This window comes from Erythrolamprus reginae, chromosome 1, assembly GCF_031021105.1.
Source record: "Erythrolamprus reginae isolate rEryReg1 chromosome 1, rEryReg1.hap1, whole genome shotgun sequence".
Classification (NCBI taxonomy): domain Eukaryota; kingdom Metazoa; phylum Chordata; class Lepidosauria; order Squamata; family Dipsadidae; genus Erythrolamprus; species Erythrolamprus reginae.
The window spans coordinates 83,034,288-83,054,389 of record NC_091950.1 but is presented as its reverse complement, the minus strand read 5'-3'; the positions used below and the strand labels follow the sequence as shown (position 1 = coordinate 83,054,389).

General features: G+C 38.8%; 2 protein-coding genes across 3 annotated transcripts in view; one reads left to right on the top strand and one right to left on the bottom strand.

Moving 5' to 3' along the window:
• BUB1B (BUB1 mitotic checkpoint serine/threonine kinase B) overlaps nucleotides 1-18,060 on the bottom strand; it is a 32,130-nt gene extending 14,070 nt beyond the window's left edge. The window contains exons 1-16 of one of the 2 annotated variants that reach the window (XM_070756674.1): nucleotides 17,735-18,060; nucleotides 16,699-16,854; nucleotides 16,191-16,250; nucleotides 15,946-16,090; nucleotides 14,132-14,328; nucleotides 13,515-13,693; nucleotides 13,239-13,438; nucleotides 12,802-12,890; nucleotides 10,702-10,919; nucleotides 8,896-9,002; nucleotides 8,656-8,795; nucleotides 8,449-8,498; nucleotides 6,477-6,558; nucleotides 6,256-6,346; nucleotides 2,643-2,905; nucleotides 1,948-2,069 (exon numbers count right to left, since the gene is read on the bottom strand). In XM_070756674.1, coding sequence (XP_070612775.1) covers nucleotides 1,948-2,069; nucleotides 2,643-2,905; nucleotides 6,256-6,346; nucleotides 6,477-6,558; nucleotides 8,449-8,498; nucleotides 8,656-8,795; nucleotides 8,896-9,002; nucleotides 10,702-10,919; nucleotides 12,802-12,890; nucleotides 13,239-13,438; nucleotides 13,515-13,693; nucleotides 14,132-14,328; nucleotides 15,946-16,090; nucleotides 16,191-16,250; nucleotides 16,699-16,838 — 2,083 coding nt within the window. In that variant the 5' untranslated portion in view covers nucleotides 16,839-16,854; nucleotides 17,735-18,060. The remainder of the gene's footprint in view (nucleotides 1-1,947; nucleotides 2,070-2,642; nucleotides 2,906-6,255; nucleotides 6,347-6,476; nucleotides 6,559-8,448; nucleotides 8,499-8,655; nucleotides 8,796-8,895; nucleotides 9,003-10,701; nucleotides 10,920-12,801; nucleotides 12,891-13,238; nucleotides 13,439-13,514; nucleotides 13,694-14,131; nucleotides 14,329-15,945; nucleotides 16,091-16,190; nucleotides 16,251-16,698; nucleotides 16,855-17,734) is intronic. The other variant, XM_070756682.1, reaches the window with a different exon arrangement.
• A 1,350-nt stretch (nucleotides 18,061-19,410) lies between these two features.
• BMF (Bcl2 modifying factor) overlaps nucleotides 19,411-20,102 on the top strand; it is a 91,351-nt gene continuing 90,659 nt past the window's right edge. Inside the window, exon 1 of the mRNA XM_070734241.1 lies at nucleotides 19,411-19,431. The gene's annotated coding sequence lies outside the window, so the exon portion shown is untranslated. The remainder of the gene's footprint in view (nucleotides 19,432-20,102) is intronic.

Below are 20,102 nucleotides of genomic sequence, written 5' to 3'. Positions count from 1 at the left end.
CCTGGGGGGGCTTTCCAGCAACCCCCGAGCCCCCAACCCGGGCTCGGGGGTTGCTGGGAAGCCCCCCCAGGCCGGCTCCGATCGTTTTAAAACAGGCGCGCCGCTTCTCCGCTGACTCCTAAAGTGCGGAAGTTCGCCAGGAGTCAGCGGAGAAGCGGTGCGCCTGTTTTAAAACGATCGGAGCCGGCCTGGGGGGGCTTTCCAGCAACCCCCGAGCCCCCAACCTGGGCTCGGGGGTTGCTGGAAAGCCCCCCCAGGCCGGCTCCGATCTTTTAAAACAGGCGCGCCGCTTCTCCGCTGACTCCTAAAGCGGGGAAGTTCGCCAGGAGTCAGCGGAGAAGTGGCGCGCCTGTTTTAAAACGATCGGAGCCGGCCTGGGGGATCGGAGCCAGCCTGGGGGGATCGGAGCCGGCCTGGGGGGGCTTTCCCTTTCAGGGCGGGCGAGCGGCGGGCGCGGCAGCAGCGAGGAGTTTGCGTGGGCGGCGGGGAAACCCCAATCTTCGGCTCCTCGCTGCTGGGAAGTAAAAACACCATCTGCGCATGCGCAGATGGTGTTTTTACTTCCGCAGCGCTACTTCGCGAAAACCCGCTCGTTGCGGGGGGTCCTGGAACGGAACCCTCGCAATGATCGGGGGATCACTGTACTCGCATGTGGAACAGCTCGTACCTAGAGGTACTACTGTATATTATATAATACAGAGTAACAAGTCTAATTTGGATGTACAGTGTTCTCTCGATTTTCGCAGGGGATGCGTTCCGAGATCGCCCGCGAAAGTCGGATTTCCGCAAAGTAGAGATGCAGAAGTAAATACACCATTTTTGGCTATGGACAGTATCACAAGCCATCCCTTAACACTTTAAACCCCTAAATTACCATTTCCCATTCCCTTAACAACCATTTACTCACCATTATTACTGGTACTCACCATTGAATAAGACACTTAGTGATCCCGATATTTATAAACATAATTATTTATTAACAATAATTATTACTTTTTTCAATAACAACGCTGATTGGCTGAGATTTCGGCCAATCAGCAATGGCAGATGAAAGTTTAGTGATGACGTATGACGTCATTGGGTGGGAAAAACCGTGGTATAGAAAAAACCGCGAAGTATTTTTTAATTAATATATTTTGAAAAACCGTGGTATAGGCTATTCGTGAAGTTCGAACCCGCGAAAATTGAGGGAACACTGTATACATGCACATTATGAGAAAAACAAATCTTGTGAGTTTACCAGACAGATGGCAAAGGGAACAAAACTGTTACAGAATCTGGTAGTCCTGCTAGAAATATTCCAAAATCTCCTCAGAGGGGAGCAATAAAAACTGACCGTGAAGTGGGTGTATGGGGTCTCTAACAATGCTTCGAGCTCTAAGCATGTACTGCTTATAAGCAGTATTCTGAATAATAGGAAGCAAGCTTCCTATAATCTTCTTCGCTGTCCTTATCACTCTCTGTACAGACCAGTGATGGCAAACATTTTTTCCCTCGGGTGCTAAAAGAGCATGTGTACATGCTTTTGCGCATGCGCAAGTGCCCACACCCATAATTCAATGCATGAGGAGGGCGAAAACAGCTTCCCCCACTCCCAGAGGCCCTCAGGCACTGCTTGCCACCAAACCAAACATTGATGTAGTTTGTTAAAATGCTCTCAATTGCGCTTCTGTAAAAAGTGGCCAGGACAATGGCCTTATTAATGAATTATTTGAAGCAGCTGTTCATAAAAAATGAAGACTGGAGACAAAGTGAACAGCAAGAGATTACTGAGCGGCTGTACCATTTCTTCTTCCAAGTCTAGTAGTAGCGCAATACCCTCCCTTAAAGAAATATTAACCAACTTCTTTTGCTAAATAGTTTAGAGAACACAGTTACAAACTTATATTTATTAAGCATATGTTTTGAGCCTGGAATTAGAAAGTAAGTTGTCAGTTGCAGACTCACCAGATTCATCAGTAGTATGAGTCAATTCAAGTTTCTCCGGAATTTGTTCCAATTTAACAGTAAATGGGGAATTTGATGATGCTGAAGATCTGGTATCTTCCTGGCTTGCCTCCAAAATTGGACTACGCATAATTGAAAAACTGTATCAGATTTACATCCTGCAAATTTATTCAAGCTACCTAAAACTCCAAAGAGCACTTTTAAAGTGGATTTTTTTCCCTCCGAAACTTGTTGCAGTTACAATATAAGTGGTAGTAGAGCTGAATATAATTAATGTACTGATGCCTCTTTATTCCATATAACCTTTCCCAGTTGTTTCACAAATAGTTATTAAAAAGCACGGGGAAAAATGTTTAATGCATTATTTTTAACACAATCCATGAATTATTATTATTAGTAGTAGTAGCAGCAGCAGCATTCCAATATTTGCCCTGAAATTCTATTTATATAAGTGGGCAAGTTTACACAGAATTATATATGACAGAAATTCTTTGGATGCAGTGATAATATATAATTCTCTTGATAATGTCATCAGCAAGTAGAATTTGTTTCTAACTTCATAGCAGAATAACAGGCAAGCAATCTCAGGAACATTGTGAAATTCTGTAAATTATATAACCACAATCTATGCAACCAAGACACCTGTATGCTCAATCCTATATAAACATTCAAAAAGTATTGACTTCCTGAGTTACCTCAGTTTTTTCACATAGATGGATTCATACTGTTCTTCACAAACAACTGTTTGTTGATTCAGAGGTGTAGTCTTAGATTCCAGACATTGTTGTTCTAGTTTGTCACACAGCTGTTCTGTTATTCCATGGAAAGGTGTTGACACCAGATGGGCAGCACTAGCAAAATCACATGTATCTTCAAGATTAGGGCTATGTGTTTGGTTCTTATATGAGCCTGTGACAATTGCATCTTTACTCAAGGGTTCAATTCCTTGAAATTCATCCTACAGAAAAATGCAGAAGAGATCACAGCATGACTATCTCCAAGACTCCTCTAAGAAGACCTGTGAGCCGCCCCGAGTCTTCGAAGAAGGGCGGCATACAAGTCTAAATAATAATAATAATAATAATAATAATAATAAAGACTGAACAACACAAAACACAACACAAAATAATTGGTTTGGAATTCTATTGAAATAGATTTATCTCCCAAACTATTTCAGCAGCAACTGAAACTTTTACATATTTTTTTTCCAAAGTTCGATCCCAAACACATACTATTGTTACTTACAGTGATACCTCATCTTACAAACGCCTCGTCATACAAACTTTTCGAGATACAAACCCGGGGTTTAAGATTTTTTTGCCTCATCTTACAAACTATTTTCACCTTACAAACCTACCACCGCCACTGGGATGCCCCGCCTCCAGACTTCCGTTGCCAGCGAAGCACCCGTTTTTGCACTGCTGGGATTTCCCTGAGGCTCCCCTCCATGGGAAACCCCACCTCTGGACTTCCGTGTTTTTGTGCTGTTGCAGGGGAATCCCAGCAGCGCAAAAATGGGTGCTTCGCTGGCAATGAAAGTCCAGAGGTGGGGTTTCCCAGCGAGGGGAGCCTCAGTGAAATCGCAGTATCGCAAAAACACAGAGATCCGGAGGTGGGGTTTCGAGGACTTCGGTGTTTATGCGATGCTGTGATTTCACTGATGCTCCCTTTGCTGGGAAACCCCACCTCCAGACTTCCGTTGCCAGCGAAGTGCTCGTTTTTGCCATGCTGGGATTCCCCTGCAACATCACAAAAACACTGAAGTCCGGAGGTGGGGTTTCCCATGGAGGGGAGCCTCAGGGGAATCCCAGCAGCACAAAAACGGGCGCTTCAGCTGGCAAAAGGGGTGAATTTTGGGCTTGCACGCATTAATCAATTTTCCATTGATTCCTATGGGAAACATTGTTTCGTCTTACAAACATTTCACCTTAAGAACCTTGTCCCGGAACCAATTAAGTTTGTAAGACAAGGTATCACTGTATTTTGAACAATTCTAAATAACCAAAACCAAATACGTTGCTAAAGAAAAGTGAGTTTTGATTCTTTAAAAACGATCTATTGTGATAGCTGACCATTTTTTCCCCATGCTTATTAGAGTACAGTGTTCCCTCGATTTTCGCAGGGGACGCGTTCCGAAACTGCCCGCAAAAGTCAAATTTCCACGAAGTAGAGATGCGGAAATAAATACACTATTTTTGGCTATGAAGAGTGTCACAAGCATTCCCTTAACACTTTAAACCCCTAAAGTGCAATTTCACATTCCCTTAGCAACCATTTAGATCATTACTCACCATGTTTACTTATTAAAGTTTATTAAAAAAAATATTTATTAAAGTCGGATGAAAGTTTGGCGATGACATATGACATCATCGGGCGGGAAAAACCATGGTATAGGGAAAAAAACCTGCAAAGTATTTTTTAATTAATATTTTTGAAAAACCGTGGTATAGACTTTTCGCAAAGTTTGAACCCGCGAAAATCGAGGGAACACTGTATATCTAAAATTATGCTTCTTAGCTTTTATTTTGTTCCACGCTATACTGCTGCATAAGGTAAACTGATCAGCAATTCCTATTTTACTCAGACAGACAGATATCAATATATAGACAGTTAGAGATACGGATTGCTCATTCAGAGTCAATTAAATGAAAATGCTATACGTTTGCTAACATTTGTATGTACATATGTGTAGATAGACAAAGGTAGCACCTGCTAATAAAGAACTTTATTTTGGGATTGTGCAGAAAAAAATAAACATGATTTTCACTTGGCTTAAACTCAAGCAGCCTTTAGAGGGATTCCAAAAACTTGAATTAATGAATCATATTTCTGATAAAAGTGATCTACCCCTGAAAGATGAAAAATAGTAGGGGCGGGGGGGGGGGGGCTTATAGTAAGCATAAGTTCCAGTATGTATTTTCTGATAAATTAGCATAAGTGGAAAGTAATCAATTAAAAACATATATTATTTTTAAGGCTTGAAATGAAGTTTTTATATGTAAATGAAACTTAAACTGAAATTCAGAGTTAAGAAACAGGTTGGAGTGGGTTACAGATCCAGCTCAGACAGCTGGCCCTAAACCTATCTATGTACAGTGGTACCTCTATTTGAGAACGCCTCTACTTAAGAACTTTTCTAGATAAGAACTGGGTGTTCAAGGTTTTTTTTGCCTCTTCTTAAGAACCATTTTCTACTTAAGAACCCGAGCCTGGAAAAATTTCCCAGGAAATTTGACAGTGGCACAAAGGCCCGGACAGTTTCCTGCCATTCCCCATTTAATTCTGGCCATTTCAGACTTTTCTGGAGTAGCCTTGCTGGGGCGCTTAAGGAGGCTTTGGCAGTCCAGAGTGAACAAAGCATTTTCCTTTTTCTGGGCGCTTGGAGAGGGAATAAACTTCTGCCAGCACCCAGAGAAAAGAAATGCTCCCTTCACTCTGGGCAGCCCAGAACAAACAGTGTGTTTTCATTTCTCTAGGCGCTTGGAGAGAGAATAAACCACTTTGCTGTGGTGATTCCCTCACGCTGACTTCCACACACCTGGCGCGAGAACATCTGGGTGCGGAAAGGCAAAAGGTGGCGCTTCGCCCCGGCCAAATCGAGGAGTCACCACAGTGAAAGAAATGCTCCGGCTACAAAGCGAATGAGCGAGAGAAGAAGGGAGCCCTTCAGCATGTGAAGGAAGAGGCAGCAGATAGTAGCAGCCGCTGCCTTTCGGTCAAAGGAGCAGGAGGTTCCCCCCTCTCGCCCGCCTGGGTTTCTCTTTCTGGTGCAGTGAATGGGAGGCAGCCTGGCACCAGGTATATGGGAGGCACGTGCTCCTCCTCACCGCCTCAGTCTTCTCTTTAAAAAAAAAAAAGCCTTAATATTTTGGATTTTTTTGATTCCCCTCACCTCACCTTCTTCCTTCGGCAGCGACTGTCTTCCTCCTCTTCTTCCTCCTCCCACCTAAATTCCAAGCTTTTATTTCTTTCCTAATGGGTTTGCACACATTATTTGCTTTTACATTGATTCCTACGGGAAAAATTGCTTCTACTTACAAACTTTTCTACTTAAGAACCTGGTCGCGGAACAAATTAAGTTCTTAAGTAGAAGTACCACTTTATTTTTAAAAATTGAATAAATAAAATAAATAAAATATGTACATTCACAGATGTAAAGTGGTAGAATTCTAAATTTGTTGGCGTGCAGTCTGCTATGCAGGCAAACATATTTTTGACAAAAGTAGTATTTTATAGGTAGGAAAATATAATAGGTTTTTAAAGCAAAATATATTCATAATATGCATCATACAAACTGTGAACACTTACAGAATTTCCAGGAGGTATGTTTTCCTTAGCAGTGACACTTTCTGAAAGTTTGTGGACTTCAAGGGGATGTCTATCATGTACCAGTGAAAAACTAAAAGATAAAACAAATGCATATTTTGATGACACTGAAGATTCACTGAATATGGAATCTTATTTTAAATACTGGACTTGCAATCTGCTGAAATATACAGTTTATTAATATTTTAAAAGTTTATATTTACCTGGTAGTCTTACTTTCTGGAGCAGATGACTCATCAAAAATAGAAAAAGGCATAGAATTCACAGCCGGACAGATCTCAGTATCTGAAAAATACGTTGTTGAATTTTAAGGTGGCCAGCTTAATATTTTCCAGAAGCTGAGTACATTAATATTATAATTATCAAGAGCACTTTAATATCCTATCTCTACATTCATTGACTTTATAATTTTTTTCTGAAACTGACATAGGCTCATAAGCAGATTGCATTATTATAGTGAAGATAATTACATCTCACTTTAAAAAAATTCTACACAACTTCTGTCAATTACAATTGTTAGCAATTGTCAGTCTTCCAGCAGAACAAATTAATACAGGGAACCAGTTTACATCTGAATTGGCTGAAATCCCCACTCATACTCAGGTTCATGTGCTTAAATACCATAACAGTCTCAGTCTAACCTATTTAATTGCTATGAAGAAACAATATCGGAATTATGGCACCATAGGTAATCCTCTTAGCAATCACAATAGTGACTGAAAGTTTAATTACCAAGCAGTAAATCACGCAACTACAACAGACTTCAAACTTACTTTCCCTTCAATAATTAAATGAAGCAGTGCAATTGCAGTGCAAACTACCATGTGATTCCAATAGGCATAAATACACGCAGGTCACAAAGTGTGCAAATCAGTTATGAAATCATAGGAATGCTGTGTTGGTTATATAAATGCAATAATTGGTTAACTTCTCACTTTTAATTTCAAATGATTACTGCATGAGAATTGCCTGTATGTAATTCTCCGTCCAAAGCAAAGTGAGATATATTTGTAATAATCATTCCTAGTCTCAATTTCTTCTTCTAAAATGAAAATAGAAATTTTGGAATAACACAGCATTTCCCACTATTTTATTTTTAGAAAATAAACAATATCATGCCAGTTACCCTGTTTTTCCATTAAAAGTCCTTAACAATACATTATGTGATCAGTGAGAGTTTTTCTGAATCTCCATAGGCTTTAAAGAAACCTTTAAACAACTGCTGCTGTTTGTACTTTGTTCCAGTCTTTTGTGTCCATTTTCCTCAGATACACTCAGATAAATGTACAATAAGAGTTTTCAAGCAGATTAGAGACACAAAGATGGCCAAATCCCTTTTCAGACAATTAAAGCATGCACCCAGGTTTTCCAGATTCAGCCTCTTTATAAAGGCACATAGGAAGAGAAGGGGAAAGGAAACAGAATGGTCCATAAAATGGTCATTTCCCCCCCCCCCCATCAACACCATAACATTATACAGTGTTCCCTCAATTTTTGCGGGGGATGCATTCCAAGACTGCCCGCGAAAGTCGAATTTCCGCGAAGTAGAGATGCGGAAATACACTATTTTTGGCTATGAACAGTATCACAAGCCTTCCCTTAACACTTTAAACCCCTATATTGCCATTTCCCATTCCCTTAGCAACCATTTAGATTATTACTCACCATGTTTATTTATTAAAGTTTATTAAAAAATATTTATTAAAGGCGGATGAATGTTTGGTGATGACGTATGACGTCATCAGGCGGGGAAAACCGTGGTATAAGGGAAAAAAATGCGAAGTATTTTTTAATTAATATTCTTGAAAAACCGTGGTATAGACTTTTTGTGAAGTTCGAACCCGCGAAAATCGACGGAACACTGTATATTTGTATAAATTTACAAATATAATCTGAGATGCTGCACGATTACATTTGATAAACTAGGTGAGTGGCTGTTAAATGGCTAGGATAAAATCAGTATGTCCCTCACTAGAATTGAATAATTACTCTCCTTGCAAAGCAAGTTAATTGAAGGAAGTTTAAATTGCATTTTGATTATTTTCACACTCTCAAAAAAGAAAAAAGTCACTCGCTTTACCAATGGGTAAGAGATTTATTATAAAAATACTTCCTATCTTCCCTTTGGTTGGACTCATGATTTGGATTATAAAAAAATCTATAAATATAACTTACCGTTGGAGTTTGAATTCTTGCACTGATTACTTTCAACCAGCTCAAAATTGCTTTAAGGTGACAGGATGTAAAACAGAAAAGAGGTTAATAAATAGATGTTGTATGTGTGCAAGTAATCGCTTGCTTCTAATTCTGAATTATTGGCTTAAAAATAAAATCTCTCTCTCTTTCTTCCTCCCTCCCTCTAGCAAAGCAATCTTCCATTACCTTTTCATAGAAAAACACTCTGGATGAAACGGTTCAAAAATGTCTTCAGTATCTAAATTATGTTGCTGTTCAGTTGGGGAAAATTTCAAATCCTTTGAAACGGCAGGAAATACAGCTGCAGTCTCTTGTTCTACTTGTTGCTGTGATCATTGAATAAACAATAAAAAATTGACAACGTGCATCAAGTCTAATGCGATTACACAGAAGTTAAATAATAAGCGTGTGATAATAGAATATTACCTGAGTGCCTGATTTCTGCTTGTTTTCTTGCTGCTGTCTCATCATTTCTTCCATTTCTTCAATCCTTCTCTGCAATTCAGCTTTTTTGTGTGCTAAAGCCTGTAGTTCTTTTATATGAAAGAAAAACAAGTTATAATCTTCACAGCAAAAAGCTGTAGCAAAATGCTACCGAGATTGCATTTTTAAAAATTGCTTAAACTCCTATGTAATATAGAACTCCAGCTATTCAGCATCATAACACTAACAACATTCTCTAGATCAGTGACAGCAAACTAGAATATCTCCGGGACCGCTTTCTGCCACATGAATCCCAGCGACCAGTTAGGTCCCACAGACTTGACCTTCTCCGGGTTGACAAAACAATGTCGTCTGGCAGGGCAGAGGAGTGTTTCCCTACACCACCCCTCCAGGGGAAGAGCCTTCTCTGTGGCGGCGCCAACCCTCTGGAATCAACTCCCCCTGGAGATTAGGATTGCCCCCACCTTCCTTGCCTTTCGCAAACTCCTTAAAACCCACCTCTGTCACCAGACATGGGGAAATTGATTCCACCGGGCCATTTCCGCTTTTGTATGAGATGTATGATTGTTTTTTATATTAAGGGTATTAAATTGTTTCAACCATTGGATTTGCACTGTTTTGTTGTTGTGCGCCGCTCCGAGTCTCACGGAGAGGGGCGGCATACAAATGTAATCAATAATAATAATAATAATAATAATAATAATAATATCTGCGGGCACACAAGCTGTTGCCCTAGCTGAGCTGCAGTGCACATTTTGCACACTGGCCATCTGATTTTCAGCTTGCGCGGAGGCTCTAGGAGGGCGTTTTCTGCCTTCAGGGTGCCTCTAAAGGGAGGAGGGGGGCATTTTTGCCCTCCCCAAGCTTCAGGGAAGCCTCTGGAGCCTGGGGAAGGTGAAAAACATGCTTACCAACCCACTGGGAAATGGGTTGGGGGGGCAGGGGAGGCAATTTCCCCCCTTCCAAGACATTGAATTATGGTTGTGGGCACTCGCGCAGGCACAATAGTGTGTGTGCACGAGCTTTTGGCACCCGAGGGGAAAAAGGTTCGCCATCACTGCTCTAGATCCTTAAAAGAGAAACTTAGAAAGGGGGGATAGGAATAGAGAGTGTTGCCAGGGGCAGGGAATGCATACCAGGAGACCCAGTCTCCCCCATTGTGGTGTGCTTTTGCTGCAGGCCATGGAGGGAGTATTGAGCCCCTCCGCCATCCAACTTGTCAATAAGGGTGCTTCTGCTGGGATATCCCCCTCCTCATTGGGCTGTTGTGCTTGGCAGGGCAGAGGAGTGTTTCCCTACACCACCCCTTCTTTCTCTTGGCCCACCAATGGTAGAGGAAGGCCAGGCTTGGGGGATGGCCTCTACTCCACAAGATCCACCCCTGCCATTCTCTCCCAGCAGTCTTTGCTGTGGACAACAGCAAGTGTACTAGGCAGAATGCTGTTGCAGCGCAAAGGCAAGTGCAGGGACCTTTGATCCCACATGGCTCTGACCATGTCACTGCCAGGACAGGGTGACAGGGAGTTGCGGCAGAGGCCCCAAAGAACCGGAGCCATGGGTTGTCAACCCCTGCGGTAGGGGAAGAGTATTAAACAGTATTAAAAAAATACATGCCGTATTACAAGGACAGGACATGGATGGTTTCAATTGTAGAATAACCCAAAGGTGTTTTTCAAACCTCTTTCAATCATATGATGCTAAACATAGCAAGTGCATTTCTTTCAAATCTCTTAAAATACTGACATTTAGCAATTCTGCAAGTTTCTTAGTAGTTTTTGGATCTAATACCTGCTCTTCTCTTTTTTCTGTAGATTTCATCTCTAATCTCTTCGAAGGAAAATTCCTCTACTCCAGCATACACTTTCGTTTTACAATACATGACCTCTACTTTCTTTTCCTGACCATCTTCATTATGGCTTTGCACACGATGTAGAGGATCCTCCTCTTTTCCAAGTTTCCGGGCACTTAATACACAGTTAATGCTGGACTCTATTTTGTGAGGAGTCCTGAAAGAATCATGGAAGAAAAAGAGGATGGACCAAGTACAAATAATCAAGGAATTACGGAGACACATTTGTCATAAAAGAAACGGTCCATAAAAAACCTCCAGTCTCTAGGGCAAAATAATTGTTACAAAAATTCATAGGGGAAATTACATGGTATTTCCCCCCAGAAAAATAAAAGCAACAGCAAGCAGCTTTGAAGAAGATGGTGGAGAGAACATGGATGTGATTTCCAAACTGGTTTCACTCTGAAAACCTATGCTTCAAATCTGACCTTCACCATAATCCCAGTTATCATTAAGTTTGGAGGCTTTTTTCTAAAAAAAAATCTCCCATTTATTTCAAAGGTAAAGAAAACACACATGGGAGAAAAAAATGGAGCTGATGCTTCACAAGAGTACAGGGGAAAGCCCTGGTTTTAAAAAGGCCTGCTTTTGTATTTTGTCTGAACTTTCTGCCCCTGCGGGCCAGGTGCATCAGCAGTTGAGCAAAGGGAGGGGAAGTACCAATATGTTACATGATGCTACTGTGACAATGTGAGTTTGCCACCCATTCTATATTATTGCCCATAGTTGCCAATAAAAATATTCGGAGCATTCAGCTGACTTTATATTATGGGTACATCTACAGGCCAAATTTTCCAATAGGAAATTTGTTTTGCTATTTACAACTATTGGTTTTGCAAGCAATTAAAACTTCAAACAATATTATTTATATAGCATCCTAACACAATCATGCTCATCCTTTCCCAGATGAGGAATACTTTATTCAGCAAATAATATATCCAGATAATTATACAACAGTAATTATCAACAGTACAAATACTCAGAAGGGCTATTAATGCAGGAGATTAGCTAGGAACAAAGCTAACCCTCTAAAATATTTCTTAAATCGTCCATCATTCCTTACAAATAGTTCCATCAAAAAGACACATACTAGTCTAGAAGGAGTTGGATGGCTTATAAATCAATTAAATTAAAATTTAATTAATGGTAACAGCTCACTACTGAAGGAATCCGTTAATGCACTTTTTGGACTATAAGATGCATTGGTGTATAAGATGCACCAAGGTTTCAGAGGTAAGAAAGAAAAAAATTGGTTGTCTCCCAAAATCCTCCCAAACCCTTTGCACATCCTTTAAAAAAAAAAAGCAGAGGTATGGGAGGCCTACAGAGAGTTGCTGGGGGAAGGCAAAAACACCTGTTTTTATACAAATGGGGTAGGCAGAGGGCCTGGGAAGCCTGCAGAGAGCTCCTGGGGGCTGGCGGAAGGCAAAAAAGCAGCCTTTGTACAAAATGGGCCATTTTCCTGCAAAAATTGGGGTATTTTTGCCTTCTCCCAGCCTCCAGCAGGCTTCCCAGGCCCTCTGCCCACCCTGTTTTTGTGAAAAACAGGCCCTTTTTTGAAAAAATGGGATGTGGAGGTGGTGCTTCTGGAGGCCAAAAATGACTGCATTCGATGTGTCTTATACACCGAGTACAGTCATTTCCACCCTCTTTTAGGGGGAGGAAAGGTGCATCTTATACTCTGAAAAATATGTATATTTCATAAGATAAGGATAAGTAAATATTTACTGTAAATTGCTCTATTCTTTACTGTTTCAGGGCAAAAAAAAATAGTTTCATTCTTAGAGGCTGCAAGAAAAAGTATTAAAATATCTAGGCAATTTATCATTTGATTAGGAATTGGAAGACGATTTTTGTTCTTTGGGATTACACAAAATAAAATAGTAAAATAAAACAGGGAAGATAGTTCCCATAAGGATTACTTTATTCTCAGATTTCTTGAGTACGATGACAGAATAGCAGAACCCACTAGAGCAGATTTATAAGAGTACTTTTCCTCCTTTACTCAGTTATTTAATAGTCTAAGGCTGAAATCTTACATGGCTTGCTGCTGTGCAGCCTCTTCAACATACGGAGTAAAGCTGGGGGTGGCAGCAGAAGCCATGGAATCTGTATTGTTTCGAGGACGCTAAAACAAAAGAAAATATTTCTTTATTTTAATACATCAACTGATGGATCATGTTTGATTTGCAGTTATTTTATCTATAGTCTTATAGTTGCTGTAAGCAAAGCAAAAATGTACTTATGTCACATTTGCAGAGTAATGCAAATAAGCAGAAAACATTCATGATACCGTGAAAATTTGTGTAACCTAAATAGTTAAGGGAAGAAGGTTTAAGAGAAAGCCATCTAAAGACTGCACTAAGATAACAATGAATCATTAACAATAGATTGCTTCCCCCCCCCAAAGAATACATCAAGTTGTTTTATATTGACATGCTATATATATTTCAACAGCAGATTTCCTATTTCTTACCCTCCCTGTGGTCCAAGGGCCTGCTTTCAATTCATTCTCCTTTGATTTTGTGGGTGGAGGAGCAACCCAAGGCTGTGGTGTAAGTAGTGGAAAATCAGGTGTAGAATCTGCAACTTGGTTTTCATCAAACACAAAAAAATTGGGACGAACTGATGCTTGCTGAGATGATGGGGTTTGGAGTCTCTGTCCTTGGCTTGGGGCTACAACACATTGCATAATTAAGTATCAATGATTCATAAATAATTGGCAAATTATAATGCCATAACAACAACTTACCTTTTACAGCATTTCCTACCCGGCTAATTGGGGCTTTTATGACTTTCTTTCCTCTCCCCCTCAATTCTGCCAGTGTGGTTCTCTGTGGTTCAGAAACAGTACTGTCCAACTGCTCCTCAGCATCACAATCATTTTCTAGCTCTTCTAAAACCTGTCGAGACACACGGGCTTGGAACTCCCTACAAATAGAAATAGTATGATTTCAGCTACCACTCCTGCCTTTTGGCTTCCTAATGAAGCAGAGTGTCTGAATCCAAATAATCTATGAAGAGATTTATTTGCAACAAAGTATCTCAGACTAAATTATTCCCAGTGCAGCCATGCAATTATCATTCCTATCCAAAGTCCCGTAGCATTTTGGTCAATGAAACCATTAAAATGCATACACTTTTGTGAACTGCAGATCACTGCATCAGGGGCATACAATGGCTACTGTGTGATTAAACTGGACCAAAGTTTTGGAGGGGAGAAAGAGAGGTTGATTATGCAGTTGCAGATTACATGCAAGACAAATTACAAACACTTCACCAGTTAAGAATTGCAACGGGCTAAGAAAACCTGTGTCCAATTGATTTTCTGTAAAGTCAAGCAATCACCTCTCAATTTTCATCAATTACCTGTGATGAGACAATAATTTATCCAAAGGCTCTGCTTTACGAAGGATCCCTTCCTGGAATATCATATCAGCTTTCTTGAAATTCTCTCTTGCCTCCAGTTCTTCTGCCCAAGTAATATAAAGTTGCGCTAGTGAAGTGCCTATCTCCTGGCTATGCAGGTAGCTATAAAGATCCAAAGGTTCACTGCAACAGTTCCCCTAAGAAACAGAGACAAGAAAAAAATGTTCATATTATAAACTATTTTTCAAAGAAGAACTCAGAATTCAGTAACTCCATATAGCTCTATGTCAAGCCCTTACATCTGCACATAAAATAGACATGATAAAAATCCGGAAAACTATTCAGAAATACGTTTTGTAAAAGATGCAGACCAAAACATTTTTACTCTGAGATGTGGTTTCAAGTGATAATGGAGAGGAGCATGAGGTTTATTTGGCTATGGAACATGCAAAAAGAAAAAAAAAGTCTTGGGAAAATCAGAGATCAGTGAGTTGATGGAAGATGCCTTGCTGGCACATTAATGCTGAGATAAAAACAGTGAAGGGCACACAAAATACACATAGGATGGAATTGGGGAGTGACATTTCATCACTTTTCTCTACTCCTGCCAAACATCCCCTCCAATTTTGTTTTGGCTAAAATCCAAAATTCTTGAACTTTGATTCTGCTGAATCATGCCTGATCTGGAATGGTTTGGCACAATTTTCTGATCACAAAGGTTTGTTTCATACTAAAAACACATTTCTCTTTTGTGAAAAAAATATTGAAGTGAAACAGAATCCCTGACTTAATAAATAGCCAAACTTTAAGTTTTCCTGCTCTAAAATCTCTAAATTTGAGCTTTTGGGGGCCTAGATTTGTCTTTATTTTGGGGCTTGGATTCCATGGTAGTAGATTAAATTCCATGCATTTCTGCATCCTACTTGTGTTTTCTCAGTTTACAAGGATTAAAACAGATGAACAAATGAATTTTTAAATAATAGATACAGACGAGGCCCATTTTAATTGCCTTGAAATAATATCTAGCAAAGGTATTTCTGTTCTTTAAAACCAGTTACTAAGGCCAAGTAATCATTTTTTCTTACTTCATTTTAATTACTTGTCTAACCATGTTATCTATTTTATGCAGTTCTAAACAAATATTATGACACTGAGAATCAAGTATGTGGTCAAGTTGCTTAGGGAAGGTGGTTGATTACCTTTCCTTTTGTGCTTATTACAGTTAATAGGAATGGAATTTCTGACTACATCCAGGACTTATACATCTATTGTCTATTTTAATCTTAGAAGTTTAAAATTGTAATTCACTTTAATACATCTCCTCTCTGGGTTAACTCCTTCAGCAGATTGTTAACTGATTTCAGATATGCTTGAATAAAACTCATATAGCTAAATCAATTCTAGTCAGGCATCAGGTTCACTTTGGGACAAAACAATATTGTGTTGTGATCTACTAAGAATTGGTTAGGGAAAGCACTGATCCAATGCTCTGTGGTCTTTTGATTAAAAAGAAAACCTGTTAAGGTATGTATATGTATTTTCAGTTTAGATTTAGTCTGGTCTTCTAAAACAGTTGTTATAATGCTGTGATTTTGTTAAGGGGAGAAGATTAAGTTTGATTTGGTGAACTATTCAAAGACCTCAAAACATTACAAATTAATGTAGTACTGCTGCTGTATGAACACATAAATGGGAAAATTCCCATAATGTTTTGTGTTAAAATGTTGTTCACAGCACATGACAGCACATGACAGTCATATATCTAAATAAAGTTTGCCAATGATCTGGGCCCAACATACTATAGTATTACTCACAAATTTAAGCCAGAGACTAAGATAACGGGGATCTTGGTAGTATCTCTGCTGTTCCTTCAAAGCTTGAATAGCTCTCTCCAAAACAGCAGACAGATTGCCTTCTTTACCTCCTTGAGGAAAGGTTTGTTCTGTCCACTTGATGTACCTAGTGATATTAAAAATAAGTATAAATAGAGGGGGGGGGGAGAATAACTGGATTTGAAAATTATGTTTTTTCATATTTCATTTACAAAAGTTAAGCATACCTGTCCCAGATGTCTAATGGATCATCTCCAGAGTAAAAGCGAATTTCAGATTCAAATGCCCTGAAATTATAATCAAATGTATGACTTTCACATTACATATTGTTTTAATGTTGGTTGTTCTAATTTATTGTTTATCAGTTAATTGTAAGCTGCTGTCTAGATATAGTAAACAAATGTCTCCCCTAGTCCTTCTTGTCATTAAACTATTTGACATGCTATAAACTGGAAAATTCTTACCAAGAATATAATAATGGTAAATGAAAAGTATAGTTGTACATGCTTTAAAAACTATTTTGAAATTGCACCCAATTTAAAGTTTCAACACAGAGAAAAACAATGCTAGACACCATATATATGTTCAGAATTGTTTAATCATCAAATATATATTCACAGCAGGAACCATATTAAACACCCAGCTATTCTATTTGTATGCAAAATAAAACCATGTTTTATTTTAAAGCAAGAATGGGATGCATGCAGGGATGAGAAAAATGACTGTCACGTTCACCTCTTTTGCTGCTGAATAACCATGTGAGTAGAAACATCTTGCTGAGCCAAAACGCCTTGCAAAGTAGTCATTTGTCGTCCTTGCCTCAGAGGCTGCACATTTTCTTTGCTCAATTCCCATTCATTCCCATCCGAAGCCATGGTAATTCGTGTTGGCCTATTAACATACAGATCCAAAGGTAAGTGCTGAAAAGACGGGCAATCGTGTAAAAAACAAACAGAGAGAGTGAAAGATAGCCTGTTCAGGACTTTATAACTATAATTACGCCAGATATCCTGACATTGCTTTTACAAATGACTCCATTTGGGGGGGGGGGGGGGTGTTTAAAAAAAATATTCTTTTTTTTACTCCATATTCATACAATTATCAATGCATATACCTTACCAATATATCTAAAACATAGTTACCTATTTCCTAAACTAATCTCTTTTATATTCATATCAACCCCTCTGTCATATATAAGCTATCAGTCTGTGTTCATGTTTCTCTTTCTCACTCCCCTCCTGCTCTCTCCATATCTCCCATCTCCCTTCCTTTCCTTCTCTCCATCCTTCCTTGCTTCCTTTCTCCACCCCACCTCTACCTTTCTCCAACTAATTCCTCTCTCTCCCTCTTAACATTCCCTTGAGTGGCTTCGATTTTAATAATTTTTATATTAAAACGACGAATAATATATTACTAAATATAAATAAATATAAATTACTAAATATTACTTAAAATAGATTTACTTTACATAGGATGTATGTATGTACGTAGGTAGGTAGGTAGGTATGTACAGTATGAATGAATGTTGTAACTTTACACAAGGATTAAAAGAGCGCTGGTATAATGGCTTTAGCTTCTCCGGCTTCACGTATTCCCATAAACTATTGCCGCAATTATTTCAATATTTATTTCCAAGAAGCTAACTTCGCAATTAAAGCAGCGCAAACGCTGCACAGACCGGAGAAAGATCATTTTAATTCTCCTTCTCCTCCCCCAGCGGAAATCCCACCATTATCACACACAGGCAAACACGCGCGCCTCTCTCCTTCACCTGCTTTGGCCCAACCCAACCCAAGCCAGGACAGAGCCTCCAAACGTTCATCCGCCGCAGCCCGACCGCATTCACCAAAATTCTCCAAGCCTGCTCGGTCGCCTCCTCCACAGTTGCCGTTCAAATATAACCGCCACCAACCGTAGCGATTCGGTTCGGTCTGATTGGCTCCTTCCTTTAACCGTTTTCGTCTCTGATTGGACAGGACATGAAAATAGAGAGGCTTCCGCCGGCTGCCGTAGAACGTGGTGGACTTAACTCTCGAGGGGGCGGGGCGACGCTTTTCTTAAGGCTGGAGATGGCTGTAATTAATCCATGTCCCGCTAGACGGCGATCAGACTATGATTTAATAAATAAGAGGTTTTATTTGTAGAAGCCACTTAGTCACAGGTGCCGATGAATCCCAGATTTCGGCCGGACGAGTAAACGGCTTTCCTATCCTCCCTTATCTAAATTGTAGGGTTCCGTCAGTTTGCTAAGGAGGAGATTACAGTAATTGATATTCTAGAGCTCAGTCAGATCCTGCAACACGTGATCGCGCTGCTTTAATCAATTAAAAAATACCTTCCAAAATTAAATTTAGACAAATGCAGGCCTCCTCCCCAACCCGTTTGACATATTGCAAAAAAACGGTTGATTATTTAAAATGGAAACTATAGCATTTTATTCAAATAAAATATATACTTCACAGTTTGTTATAGTAGTTTGTAAAATTCAGACTTCATTGTAGAAATGAATCTGGGATGACTTTATGCTTATTTTCGATACACAAACACACACACACACACCTTTTAATTCCGAAATTCTTGCAAATGATTAGTATTCTCCCTTGCAATTTTATTATATATATTTCTCAAAAAAATAAAGGGAACATTCAAATAACACATCTTATATCTGAATGAAATACTCATTGAATACTTTGTTGTGTACAAAGTTGAAGGTGCACAACAGCATGTGAAATTGATTGTCAATCAGTGGCGCTTCCTAAGTGGGCAGTTTGATTTCACAGAAGTTTTATTTACTTATAGTTATATTGTGTTGTTTAAGTGACACCTATTAAAACTGAATATATTAATAAAATAACATATATATATACATATGTATGCATGTATGTATGTATGTATGTACGTATGTATGTATGTATGTATGTATGTATAAATATATGAACAAATGAATAAGGTACTTAGTATTTTTATGAAATTAAGACTGAGTTTCCTTTATAGGAATGGGAAAATTATGGGATACAGCAAAGAATGTTTTAAAACAACCTTAATGTTATTTTATTAATATATTCAGTTTTAATAGGCGTCATGTGATATACATCAAAACACTTAATAAATACCTATATAAGGAATAAAACTCAGAAATGAGAACAACTACTGCTGTTAAAGTCTTAGACTAAGAATAGAGATTCCCAGATTCTAATGCACTCTTCACCATATAAGTTCACTAGGTAACTTTAAAGAATCATTTACTGTCTGTCAAATCAATCTATACATACAATTATTGTAGGGAAAATTGGGTATAATAAACATTATGTACATTGTGTATTACAGTACCTGAAATGAAAAGTAAGATATTACTTTAATAAATATCTTGCGTCTTTATTATATTTTCTTTTATATGTTATATTTGACCAGCAGGGGCTACTGTTAAGCTATGGAACATTTGAAAACCAGCTCCGTTCTGCAACTAAGGTACTGCAATATCTTTCCCTGCTAAATCATTGAATCCTGGTTTTAAAACTACAATGCTTGTGTTACTTAGTATTGCTTTCAGATATACCTATGTACTTTCATGAACATGTACCCTTACAAACATAGCTGATGTAAGTAGTAACAGAATGCATTTTTTTACACTGAAATGCCATCATGGTTTTTATTCATTGATCAAGAATGATTACTTCTCCATTTTATCTTTTTAACCATGGCTCCTGTTAAGTGATACATCTCTGGGAAGCTTTCCATTCTGCAAATAGTTACTGTTACCTCTGTTACTGTACATTTGTTTAATTAATTGTTCGTTTTGTTTCCAGACTGTAGTATTAGCCCAATGTACTTAAGGTATGCATGAGTGCTTAAAAGGTGACAAGCCTCTGAAGGTTGATTCTGTCAGTTTAATTTATTTATATGACTTAGGTACATGATCCCCTATTAATTGCAGCTATTGCTATCTAAGTGTGACTTAATGTAATGTTGTTTCTAGGCCTCTTTAACTGTGCCAATACTAGACCTTACTGTAATTTAGATCTTAGCCTGTATCATCCTTCAATAATAAAATAGTAACATGAAGTCTTAAAAGATTATTTATCTTAGACACAAACTGAAAAGTCTAATCTTTCAGTTAGTCTGAAAGTCATTTGCGAGAA